General features: G+C 33.2%; 1 protein-coding gene across 3 annotated transcripts in view; it reads left to right on the top strand.

Annotated features, from left to right (window-relative positions):
• Positions 1-13,818, top strand: part of KCNT2 (potassium sodium-activated channel subfamily T member 2) — a 355,813-nt gene that overhangs the window by 297,547 nt on the left and 44,448 nt on the right. For all 3 annotated transcript variants that reach the window (XM_039217452.1, XM_039217450.1, XM_039217449.1), the window contains 3 exons: positions 4,512-4,613; positions 8,573-8,656; positions 9,558-9,686. In XM_039217452.1, coding sequence (XP_039073383.1) covers positions 4,512-4,613; positions 8,573-8,656; positions 9,558-9,686 — 315 coding nt within the window. The remainder of the gene's footprint in view (positions 1-4,511; positions 4,614-8,572; positions 8,657-9,557; positions 9,687-13,818) is intronic.

Here is a 13,818-nt window from a genome sequence, read left to right as displayed (position 1 = left end):
ATTCCACCAAATATTTAAAGAAGAACTAATGCCAGTCCTCCTCAATGTTTTCCAAAAAATTAGACAAAGCATAACTTAGGCTTTTAAAAAAGGCTTCATGTTTGTAATGCTAAGTTGTATAAAAGCTCAAGTCACAGTTCAAGTAGAAAAACCGTGTCATTTCAAAACTTTGAAGTAAGCACAGTACCAGATTTATTATATTGATAAAGTGAACACTTGTTTGTAAGTTAGTTAATCTTAAATATTTTTCGATATGGCATAAACTGTAGAGAAGTTTCTTGAAAGTGTCTATCCTTAATCCTGTCATTATATGTAGCTTGATTTGACTAAACACAGACTCAGAAAATATTCCAAATAATTAGCTTACCTTCTGTTGTCCATAAATTATTCCACGATATAAAACTCATATTTTATTTTGTAGTTCAAAATCCTCCTTCAAATCCCTTCAAGTAATATAATAGGGATCTAGTAGTCCCAATAGACCTGTTCCTACTTGTAATAAATTTACTATCATAAACAAACTCTATCAAATTAATTGAATACAGACATTTCAATATTCTTTGGGTTTTTTTTGCAAAAAATATTTAGTTTCCAGTAACTTTAGTTATTCTTTAATTTTTTTTCTGTCTGTAATCACTATATTTTCTTAATTTGTTTATGTAACTTTCTTAAATTTTATTCAAGAAGTTTCAAATAGTGTCATCAAATTGTGCAACTAAACTTATGACAGTTTATTTTTAATATATCAAACAGACAATGGTATATTCATACACGATTATAATTTTACTTTGAAAATGACTTTGGTCTCTGGGGTCCCAATTTTGAATGTTACAACATGAGGGACAGTTGTAACAAAAATTCATTATGTGTTCATGTGATTATAACCTACTTAAGCAGAACACATGGAAGAATCTTTTGGAAGTAGTCTGAAAACCAAAAATAGTCCAGACTCAGCAGTGAGCCATTCATTTCAGCCTCTGTTAAGTTTTTAAAAGTCATGACATAAATTTTATGGATAGCCTATGCCATAAAACTTCCACAGGAAATTTATGCATCCTTTGTTTATCTTCCATGGATTCAAAGATTTAAATATTACCTTTAAATTCATAGGCTTCCTTACTTAACAATCTCTTGAATGATACTTTTCATGCTTGATGAAAATAAAGCAAACTCTTTTTTTAAGTACCCTTCAAAACATCATGTCTATGCTGATCATCTAGCCAGAGTGGAGTTTCTCCTTTAATTATTGTGTCAGTATTATTTTCTAACCTTTTCTCTTCCAAAATTTCCCCAGCGGCGACTGACAACTGCTTCTGCAGATATTTTATTTGGTTCTAATTCTTGATCTCTTTTCAGTGAGGTACCTGTATGTCACAAGCTGTTTTGTTTTTCAGGCCTCACCTTGTCATAGGAATTATCTTGATTTAGCCTATTTTATTAATTTTTAAAACGATAGTTGTGTTTTATGAGTTACAACTTTTGAACAACATTAAATGGTACTGAACTTTTATTTTTTAAAAGTAAATGCATGTAACTTATTTTATAGTTTTATAGAACTACAAGAAGGAATAAGTGTTGCTTTTCTCAAAACCAAAGCTAATGAAAGTGTAAATATTTAAAATCTCCTATAAAAAAAAAAGCAGAAGTAATAAGATCATGCAGATGGAATGCATGATTGCTTCTTATTTGTTTGGCAAGCTTGTCTTTTAAGGCTCTACTCTGATGTCATTTCATCTCCGACACCATCTGCATCCTCCTGAGATTTAAACTTCTACAGGCTCACATCACATGGCTTTGTAAATGTTTGATTTTAAGTCTGTCTTTTAAGTAAAACTATGACTACCTGCAAAATTGGAGTCTTCTGTTAATTATCTTTGCATCCTATCAACCCAGTTCAGTGCCTGATACATAAGAGTTAATAGATAAGTGTTTCTTGATTGCACTGCTTTGTTTTTTTCCAAAGCCACGGGAATAGTCAAATCTCTCTTCTATTTTTTTCTTAACTTAACACACATTGTAAACGTGTTTTTATTTTACTATGTTACTTCTGATATAAGTTACTGTTTAAACAAGGTATGAGCTAACAGATCCCTTGACTCATTTCCAACTAAGTATCTTATCTTCCGAAGTGGAAACCGAGAACCTGAACATTTGCAAGCAGGTGATATAGATAAAAGGGAATCATATGTAGAAAGAATGAATCTAAAAGGAAGCAGATGCTTTCAATTATGGCCAGTTGTTGACATGACCTATGATATCAGATTTTCCAAATTTAAAAGGAATCAGAAACTTAGACTCTTAGGTTAAATGTTGGAACTTATTAAGCCTTAGTAAATTCATGCAGGCCAAATGACACTCCCTGTAGTTCCAACTTGGACTGTGCACTGCCAGTGTATAACTGCTAGTTTATGTGTTGTTTTTGAGATACAGAAAGGTAGATAAATGATGTTGTCACAAGAATCACACCGGAATGGATGGTAAGACTAAGTATTAGTATGTATAATTCTTTCTTTACCCATATATGAAAATGACGTTTATAAAGGGAGGTTTAAGAAATTATTCCAACTTGTTTATTGTCTAGAGGAAAGAAATTGTGGAATGTATTCTCATCAAGATGAAATGAGTTACTTGAGCTCTTACAACGTTAAAATTGGTAGACCTCAAAAATTGCATTATAGGATCTTTGGTGTTTTTTCTCTGCTGTAAGGAAAGTTAATACTAAAAAAGACAGTAAATCACAAATGCAGAATTATTCACACACAGAGAAGGGCAGCATCCCTGGGTGTGAAAGTTTTTTTCTGAGGGTGTAAAGCATAATAACCATTTAGAGAATGAGGAGGATTTGCAGAGCTGACATTAAGAACAGTGAATGCTCTAAGATGAAGGTATTATCTACTGTGAGGTGGAATCTGAATCTGGGGAAGGAAGTTTTGTATTTCACCAGACAGCCAATCTGACTCATCAATATCCATGCTGGGAAGAAGTGAGAAGTCATCTCCAAACCACCTACACGTACCATTCAAACTAAGCATTCTTGACATCCAGGCTCCTAAATTAGAGAATATACTATGATGTAATGAACACAGACAAAAATTGGGGCACCACTTGCTTACTTTTCCTTTTGCCCTCTCCCTACAATATCAAGTGAGGATATTCTTGTAGTCTGGACAGTCTTCTCAACCAGATGGATGGGATAGATGTGGTGTACTATCTTTTGTCGCTACTTGGAAGGGCCTCGAATGTCCAAGAGGAAGGGCTCTTGGACAGACCTCATCTGTTTGTCCAGGGGAAGCCCAGGGGTCAATTCACCCTCATGGCTTCACAATAAGCAACAGTGGTAGTCCCCTTTATTCCTTGAACAGTGCTCTTTTGCACACAGTTTTAAAATCCGGGTATGGGAGGCTTCCCTTCCTTTGAGGAGCCTCCAAATTTGCTGCTTTAGAAATGGGAGCTTACTTCCTTTGCCTTACAGAGCAAGGCTGATTTTTTTATTTGCTTAGCTGTATCTATCTTTTCCAAGGAAAGCTGGTAACAAATGAAACCAGCATTTTTGAGATTACTGTTTACTAAGTAAAAGATTAATTTATGAAACTCCTTACAATCTCACACAAGTATGTGCTCTCATGTCTTCATTTATTAAGGGAGGTTAATAGCAACAGAATTTTTCAAAAGAAACTCCCATACACTGTAATACACACACACACACACACACACACACACACACACACAGTTTCTTTCTTTCTTTCTTTCTTTCTTTGGCACTTAAAGAGCTTAGCTGCAGTTTGGTGTGGCTGGCATGACTTAAAAGGTATTTAGAGAAATGAAAACTCAGATGACAGAAAGTTGGAAACCACTGGATGTGGTGGTTCCTACCTGCCTATTTTTGTGTTCTCACATAGGAGAATATCCAAATGCAAAATTTCCAGGTGTTATGATACTTTATGTGGTTTTAGATTTTTTTTTACATTTTATTAAAATCTTTATCATGTTTGTTCTTTTTATCACATTACGTCAAGTCTTTTGTAGATATATTTATGAAGAGTCAATATTTTAACGACAGAGAACAAACTGATGGTTACCAGAAGGGAGGTGGGTGGGGGGTGGGTGAAATAGGTGATGGGGACTAAGGAGGGCACTTGTGATGAGCACCCAGTGTCTAAGTAAGTGTTGAATCACTAAATTCTAAACCTGAAACCAATATTACATTGTATGTTAACTAACTGGAATTTAAATAAAAACTTAAAAGAAAGAGTAAATACATGTTTACATATGAGAGGATGAACCTTAATTATTGGGTACTTTAATTGGCGAAGAAAACTTGGTTATGAAAATTAAAGGGACATATTAAAAATGCAGTTATATACACCCAACACAGTGTGTGAAGTAATGTACATTTGTAGCTACCAACTCTTTAATGAAAATATCTTCTTCACATTTATCAGGAAAACTTAAGTAGAAAAGCATAAAATATAGAATCCTCACAAATTTTTCTATTTCAAATTTCTGAACAGAAAGAACGAGAGAAGGGTTCTAATTTGGCCTTTATGTTTCGACTGCCTTTTGCTGCTGGGAGGGTGTTCAGCATCAGTATGTTGGACACACTTCTGTACCAGGTATGCTGTGTTCCTTTTTTTTTCTCGCTACAATGTTTATCCTAATTCAGTTTAGATTCTATTAAATGAATAATGTCTCCAGTGTTTCTCATGGCTTTGGCTTACGATTGGCTTTGGAAGTAATTCAGTGTTTTATTTTGTGTAGTTCATGACAAATGTGCCTATGAAACATTTTGTAAGATAAAAAGCCCAAATGTCCATCGACGGATGAATGGATAAAGAAGATGCAGTGTGTGTGTGTGTGTGTGTGTGTGTGTGTGTGTAATGGAGTATTACTCAGCAATCAAAAAGAATGAAATCTTGCCATTTGCAACTACGTGGATGAAACTAGAGGTATTACGCTAAGTGAAATTAGTCAGTCAGAGAAAGACAAATATATGACTTCACTCATCTGAGGACTTTAAGATACAAAACAGATGAACATAAGGAAAGGGAAGCAAAAGTAATATAAAATCAGGGAGGCGGACAAAAACATAAGAGACTCTTAAATATTGAGAACAGACAGAGGGTTACTGGATGGGTTGTGGGGGGGATGAGCTAAATGGGTAAGGGGCATTAAGGAATCTGCTCCTGAAATCATTGTTGCACTATATGCTAACTAACTTGGATGTAAATTAAAAAAATAAATTAACTTAAAAAAAAGTTTTTAAGGAAAAACACTATTTTTCAGAATAATCTATGAAATAATTTTTAGTCATTCTTTACCATCAGTGTCCTACAGTGTTTACTGTGGCATTTTAATACATTTTGCCTGTTACTCCAAGCATATTACCACACTAAAAAAAAGCTAAGAAAAAAATGAATATAGTAAAAAAAAGGGTAGCCTTCTTCATAATGCACATATTTTAAAATAAGACACCAAATTGATGTCAATAAACCGATAAACCAAGAACATTAAATATCCATTAATTATTGCATGCTCTAGAAAAAATAAGAAAAGATTTTGCAACATCTAAAACACATTTAGTTTGTTCCTGAATGCCAAAGTTAACGTTGTCATTTGATCATAGCTAAGAAATTTATAGAAATGTTATTTTGCACCAATATATTTTAATCTTTTTAAAATGCTACCAGAAACTGAACAGCAGTAATATTTCATATTCTCTGACCCAAGTAATCAGACAATTTATAAATATTTTTATTAAGAGAAAAAAGATATTCATGTAGCTTTAAATTATTTGATAGCTTTAATCTCAAATTAAGCATTCAAACATTTTGTTGTGCTGTTTTCTTTCTGATTATGTGTTTTATGTACCCTCTTCTGCAGTGCTTGATTGAGTAAGCTAATCTGAAGATAGTTAAAGCTTTTCTATTGGCCTTCGGGCTAATTATGCCCTTGAATATGCCTTTAGCAATGTCACAAACCATCTGCTTATGCCAGATGAGGCCACGCATAAATACAGCGAAGGAGAATAAACACTCCTGTTCACCCTAAAGTTTTCAGATACATTATCTGGGTGCTCCCAGAGTGGGGCTTCCACCCGCACACACCATTCCCACACATATACCTCTGATCTCTCAGAGAGGGGAGTGTAGAGCAGTCCTGAAACTGAAGATTTCATGTCACTAGCAGTCAAATGCTGGATGTCATTATGCACCAATGGTTTTCAGATTTTGTAGCCCTGGAATCTTTATGTTTCAATAAAATCTCACTAGAAAATCTAATACATGGGCTACCTAGAGGGAAACTGTTCTCTAGAAGTGGAAAACAGTGGTTATTTCTCTTTATTTTTACCTTATATTTTTGTTATAAAATACAAATGTAGGAAGTTAGTGTTTTCTGAAGCTACTGCTGAGAGGGTGAATAGAACAATAATTTTGAAAGTAGTAACTGTCTATTTAGCTTTGCCTGACATCAAACAAGATATGCTGTTTCATTTTTCAGATAGGTAAAGAGTAGTCATTTATGGGTCGAAAATATATTAGAAATTATATATAATGCTTAAAATTATATAATAATCATGCATGTATTCTTAAGATCTACTAAATGCCATTTTTTTTGGTTAATGATTTGAACCCATCCTCTTGAGGATAAATGTTTATATTATATATTTAAGAATCATTATTAATGACTAGAATTGTACAGTGATTTACTATTAATGTAATTCTATTCTAGACATAATATCATTTCCTTCCTCAAAGAAAACTCTGACATAGGTACTGTTTTCAATCACAATATATAGATGGGATACAAGGGCTCAGGAAGATAAATTATCCCATGGTTACTGTGAACCCTCATCTTCAGGCCATGCACATCTCATTTGATTACTCACCACCTCGTCCCTGTGGTAAATGAGTCCATAACTGCATAGTGTTTGAGTTTCTTATGGTACTTTTTTTTTTTAACTTACCAGAAAGTTGTTTTTATTTATTATATCTTCTCAATAGTCCTTTTCCCCTTTCCCACTTAAAACGCAGATCACTTGTATATTTCTCAGTTTTCTTAATTTTCCTCTTTGTGGAGCTGGAAAACAAGTGATTAAAAAATAAGTATTAATGGGTGCCTGGGTGACTCAGTCTGTTAAGTGTCTAACTCTTGGTCTCAGGTTAGGTCTTGATCTCAGAGTCATGAATTCAAGCCTCATGTTGGGCTCTGTGCTCGGTGTGAAGCCTACTTAAAAAAAAAAGTATTATCTGAGGAGGAGTCGGGGAGAGGATAGAAAAAAGTATTATCTTAAATAAAAGGTATTAAATGAAATTGAAAAAGATTCTTCCATGATTGAATTACATGAGTTTCAATGCATGGATTTTGTCATATCAGGTGGAGCTGTCCCTGTCTTTTTGTCTCACTCCTACTTCTTGTCTTTGACATGATGAAGTTACAGGACAAAAGATCTCTGGATAAGGGACACTGTAGTGACAAATACAGAAAACAAATTAGCTGTATTACCATATCTGACTCAAAAATAATTTATAACAGTTATTTGCCAAAACTTCACTTCACTTTTCCATGAGTGCTTTCAAATTTTCATTTTGGAAAATAGTTTTAAGTACTTGAGAATGTGTTTAAAAATTCCTCTTCTTTCGCAAACACACTGAGTTACAAATGAAGTTGAAGCATGTCACCACTACTCTTGATAACTACAAGACTGACTATTTAAAAGGGAATGGATGTGTTTCCTTATGTTCTTGTTTAGACCGAAGGGTTTAGTTTTCTGATGCTCGCTATTGGCAAAATAGTACTGTACAAAGTAGTCTAGTAAATGGATTTAAAGGGTATTATAACTTAAAACAAATCTTTGCTATGCAAAATAACTAGACAATTATTTAAGCTTTTCACTTTTGTAATACTTGAAGATCAAATTCAAGACAGTCATTTTATACAGTTTATGAAATAATTACATGTCATGGTGAAATGTGCTTATATCAGTTGAAAGTTATTCTTTTCACTCAGAGCTAAGAATAAATTGAAGAAATTGGAAGCATTGTTAACTTAATGTTCTGTTGATTAGTATTCTAGTAATATATCAAAATATATGCTACCACATCAAATAGTTTGATAATGATATTTAATACTAAAATATTAATCATTAATATTTAGATCTACTGAAATATTAGAAATTTATTCTATTAACAAAGAGCTTAGTCCCAAAGAAACCCTTTGGAGTATCCCCTTACAGATTTTAGTTTTCAAATTTTTTTATATTCTCTATTTTATTTTAGCTCATTGTTTTTTGTTATTAAAAATCTAAAAACATTTTTATCATGTTTGACAGCATATATAAAATTTAAGCCTATCAGGATATTCTAGAGAATAATTATTCCCCATAATTCCTTATGGACAGCTTAACTGTACCTGTGTATTTAAGACACTGCCAGGATAGATTTTTATTTCCTTTTTTGTGGGGATTCAATGATGTGTTATGAGAAGTAACCTTTTAGAAATGGTATAATGTTTGCACTGAGCTATTCTGTACAATTACTACACATAATAAATACATATTTTGTTTACATTACAGTCATTTGTAAAGGATTATATGATTTCTATCACCAGACTTCTGTTGGGATTGGACACTACACCAGGATCAGGGTTTCTTTGTTCCGTAAGTTAATATTTGCTGGAATAGAAGATTGTTCTAAGAGATGTTTCTGAAATCCATCTGTGGTGTAGTTTGGCTAACTCATATATGTCACTGTTTTCCTCTAATGTGTGGTCAAAGAATAGCATCATTTTTTTTTTAATTCTTTAAAAACTTTTCGGGAAAGCATTATTTTAATAATCATGAAAATAGCCATTCTGTACAAAATTCAGAACAAGTGTCTTTTTTCTAGCTAGCATTTGAGATGGACAGTTTCTGACATAGGATGCCACAGTGTTGAGGCAAACAGCGATGATGAAGTTTAATCCTAGTTTTATAAATGAGTATACTGTATTCTGGTGTATTCAGTGAAATGATTTGAGAACTGTTAAGATTTTTGATAAGCAAAGAGGGACTAGTAGTTACTTATGCCTTCTCTCTGAGAGGCTGATGCTCATTCTGTTACTCCTCTTTCTCATTGTGAGGGTTATTAGACTTTGAAAAACCCTAGATTTTTCAAACTGGTTGGACAGTTTCTTTTTGTGCTGGAGTGTCTTTTGCTTTTGTAGCATTTGTAGCATTGGCACTAAATTCCAGTTGCAGCCTGTAGTCATTGCAACATTCAAGAAAGTCTACGCATTTTGCAACATCTCCCAGTGAATTACCAGTGACTACTGTCTACCGATATTGAACTAATACAATGTCATGCTGCCACAAATTCAGTGGTTGGTCTTCTGAAGTTTGAGGAACCCCAGAGATAAGCTGAGGTGGAGTGCTGTGACTAAGTTCAACACATGGATAAGCATTTACGAATGTTGCTTTGAGATTTCAAAATTTTAATGAATTCTGCATTTATAAAGTGAAAAATGACCACTGTGTTTTTATTTTTTTAATGCAATATGTAAATGATTCATATATCTTATAGATGAAAATCACTGAGGATGACCTATGGATCAGAACTTATGCCAGACTTTACCAGAAGTTGTGCTCTTCTACTGGGGACGTTCCCATTGGGATCTACAGGACTGAGTCCCAGAAACTTACTACATCTGAGGTTTGGAAATGTCAAAGTATTCCAGTTTTAATGATTAATCTGATTAAGTATAGACATTCCTAACCTTGGAAATGGATTTCTAAAAAAGACTTTGAAAGTGAAAAAGAATGCTCTTGTGGCACATAGTGTCAGTTCTCAGAGGCAAAAAAAACCCTTAACTATTTGTTTAAGTAAACTATGTCAGAATTTTACAAAATATTGTTGGCTAAGGGGCTATTCTAGAGTTTATGCACTTTGGGTGCTGAATGCCTTTTGTGGATCTAAGATTTTGCATGTCTAGATTGTCAGGAAGCAAATTAATTTTAAGTAGCCTTCTGACACATAACAGGTTCTCAGGGCAAGCAATCTAGCTTTCTGATATACTACTCATTTCATATGTACACTTTTGGAAGGAAGTAAAATGAAATTAGTAAGCATTGAAACTCACATTTTTCAAACTCTAGATTAAAGACTGCTCTGCAGCCAAGATAAAACCCTCCAGAAGTAGTACCAGATGTTCCCAGAGGAAAGCTCAGTCATTTTCAAAGCAAAATAGAATCTATTAATATAGAAGAATATTTCTGATGGCTTCATACAGCTGAAAACATATCCACACTTTGGCTCCATAATGTTGTTCTAAATAGTTTTTATATCTTTGGTAAAACATTCACCTTTTAAATTATATTCTTTTATGAGATAAAAATTTTGGATAAATGCACTATCCTACCAATATTTATAAAATTACTTAATATAAATTATGGTTTATATTCTCGAAATATTTTTCTTCTCAAATACCTTAAAGTATTTGCAATTTTGGTTAGACATATGTATTTCTGGTCTTATGCAAAATTAACTCAGCTATGAGATTCTGATCAGTTATATGCATTTTAGTGATCCATTCAGCCATTTTAACAGTTTGTGTTAAAATCAGTGAATTCATATATATACAAAAAAGAGCTTTATGAGTAAAAGAGTGGATTTTCATTTACTTGCTAACATTTATGGTTTAACATTTAAAAAACCAATTTTGAGGGCAACAGGAAATAGTTCAGTTTCTCTGAAGTGTTTTCTGGCACTTTCAACTGTAGATCAGGAGTGCTAAGAGGAACTTTTTTGCCATCTCTGCTACTTTTTAAGATAGTTTGGTCAGATATTCCTAAAGTTTTAAAAATACCAGGTCCAAAAAATTATTATTTGATTAAAGGTTAGTAGAAGACAAGTGCTTTCACACCTCTTATTTGAACTTATAAGTATACAGGAAATTTCCATTCAACAGAGTATTATGTTCTTATCTTACATATAGGCTCTGTCAACTTGAATGTAGTAAATTCTGCCCTTGGTCAAGTTCATATTCAGGTCATTTTATATTATTAAGGGGCTCTGTTGTATTCTGTTTATAGTCACTTTATTAAAATGCTTATAAATCCCCAGAGTCTAGCTTATATGGAAAACACACATTCTTGGGGGAAATAAAAGGAAACTGAGTTAAATAAAGATGATACCTCTTATCTTCCTATATTGAATTCAATTCATCTTTTGGAACACATTTTTACTTAAACTTTATATTTTGCCTATTATATAAAAATGAGGCAACTTAAATAATTAAAGTTAAAAATAAAGGCATCAAAATTTTTTACAACAAAATATATTAATAGAGGCAGAAAAATGAATGTTATTCTACATCTAAAATGAACTGAGTGCTACAGTTGAGCCAGAATTCTACTTTTACTTTCCTGGCAAGTAAGGCAAAAATAGAACTGTTGAATTATATAGTAATTATAGTCTGACACATGAAAAGATAAAAATTAATCCTGAGAAAGATTGTTTATTAAAAGAACACATATATTGTAAGCTTTCTTATTTAAAAGATTTTAGATAACATGAAGAAAAGTATCTTCAATCATAGTTTTGCAAGACACAAAGTGCCATTAAAGTGCTATCCTTTAAATTAATCTTTTATTTTTTTAAAAAGGATATCAATTAAATAATAGCTCAGTAAAGACATTGGATTTTGTGTGAAGAGGAAAGCTGTTTTTCCTGCTCTTATAAAAACAAAGAATAAGATCTTAGCATCTCTGATGAGATGAAAGATTGATTCATACATTCCATCATCTTTCTCAAATATCAGATGGTTCTAGAAAAGTCACATGTTAGAATTCAGATGATTTATCTTTGCCCAAAATGCCAACATCACCTAATAATTAGAATTGAAGAGTCTAACATTCTTTTCAGATAGCTGTCAGATCTCCATATCTCTTGAGAGTTCACACAGTCATACTACTGTCCCTCACTCCACACTGGCAAAGATTGAAGGCTGTTTCAAAGGGGAGATGACACAGGTACTCTGTGGACTGGGGGGCACTATGCATAGTTGAAGGCAGTGATACACACTAAATTCAGAGAGCTTAGTGCAAGGTACATTTTGTATACTGTACCCTTCAGCAGCAAAGTAGAAGAGTCTTCCCTAGGGAATCTGACCAAGCCATGTGAACAGCCTAAAGATGTAGACATGGGATGTTCAATAATCCAGTGATCACCATGAAACTGAATAAAAAATATTTTAATAGGAGCTTTCAATAAATTTTGTCAGTCCCCTACTATTTAGTATGAGTAGACAACTAAAAATTCCCTACATCAGGAAATAGAATGAAATTCAAAGACACCAAAATAAACAAGGGAAAAAAACATGTAAGAAAGATTGATCATTGAGGAAGAAGATAATTTCAAAACACAAAATGAAGACTGCATTCCTCAGTATTTACCTAAGAGAAATGAAACTATATCCATGCAAAGATTTGCAATTTGCATACAAATGTTCTTAGCAACATGGTTCATAATAGCCAAAATTTGGAAACAACCTAAATGTCCATCAACTAGTAAACAGATAAACAAAATGTGGTATAGACACACAACAGACACTATTTATCAATAAAAAGAAACTACTTATATGTGCTTACTCCAATGAACCTCAAAAATATTATGTTAGGGACACCTGGGTGGCTTAGTCAGTTAAGCATCTGAGTCTTGATTTCAGCTCAGGTCATGATCTCATGGTTCGTGGGTTCAAGCCTTGTGTCGGGCTTTGTGCTAATAGCTCAGAGCCTGGATCCTGATTTAGATTCTGTGTCTCCCTCTCTCTCTGCCTCTCCCCTGCTCTCTCTCTCTCAAAAATAAATACACATTAAAAGAATTAATTAATTAATTAAATGATAAAATATATGTTAAATGAAAGAAGGCAGACACAAAAAAACACATATAGTGTGTTTTCACGTTTATGAAATGTCATAGAAAGTGAATGTATGCAGACAGGAAACAGATTAATGACTGCCTAAAGCAGGAGGAGGTGGAGGGAATGGGGAACCAGTTAACGAACATGATGGGGTTTATTGGGGTATTGGAAATATCTTGAAATCGATTTATGGTGATGGTTTTACAATTTGGTAAATTTACTAAAATATCTGAATTTTACATTTGAAAATTATATATGTCAAATATATACTAGTAAAGTTATATATTGAAATGTGATCATTAATATTAGAAAGATAAGCTATTGCAAGGATGAAGGATGGACAGGATACTAAATTTTTAAAAGAATATTTAGGAAAAAAGAAAACTTTGGGAACTGAAAGTATAATACCAGAGGTAAAAAAAGTTCATATCATAAAGTTGAAGAAACCACTAGGAAACTAGAACAAAAATTCAAAAATGGAAACAGTAAAGAAAAGATAAAATTAGAGGACTAGTCCAGAAGGTCTAAGATCTGAATGATAAGACTTCCATAAAGAGGAGATGTGGGAAAATTGAAGAAATATCAGTATAATAACTTAAGAATAATCCCAAAATAGAAGTGTGTTAATTTCCAAATGGGAAGGGTCACCAAGTGCCCGCTATCATGAACTAAACACAGCATCATAAAATTCAGAATATTGAAGGAAAGGAGAAGATGCAGGAGAGGAAGGAGTAGGTCAGATGCAAAGTATACATGGGAATTAAAAAAATTTTTTTTAATGTTTTATGTATTTCTGAGAGAGAGAGACAGCATGAGAAGGGGAAGGTCAGAGAGAAAGGGAGACACAGAATCTGAAACAGGCTCCAGGCTCTGAGCTAGCTGTCAGCACAGAGCCCGACACGGGGCTCGAACCCACAAACCGTG

The sequence above is a fragment of the Hyaena hyaena genome, unplaced genomic scaffold (genome assembly GCF_003009895.1).
Source record: "Hyaena hyaena isolate Hyena2069 unplaced genomic scaffold, ASM300989v1 scaffold_692, whole genome shotgun sequence".
NCBI classification, from domain to species: domain Eukaryota; kingdom Metazoa; phylum Chordata; class Mammalia; order Carnivora; family Hyaenidae; genus Hyaena; species Hyaena hyaena.
The sequence above is the reverse complement of the archived record's forward strand: the minus strand, read 5'-3'. Positions and strand labels throughout refer to the sequence as shown.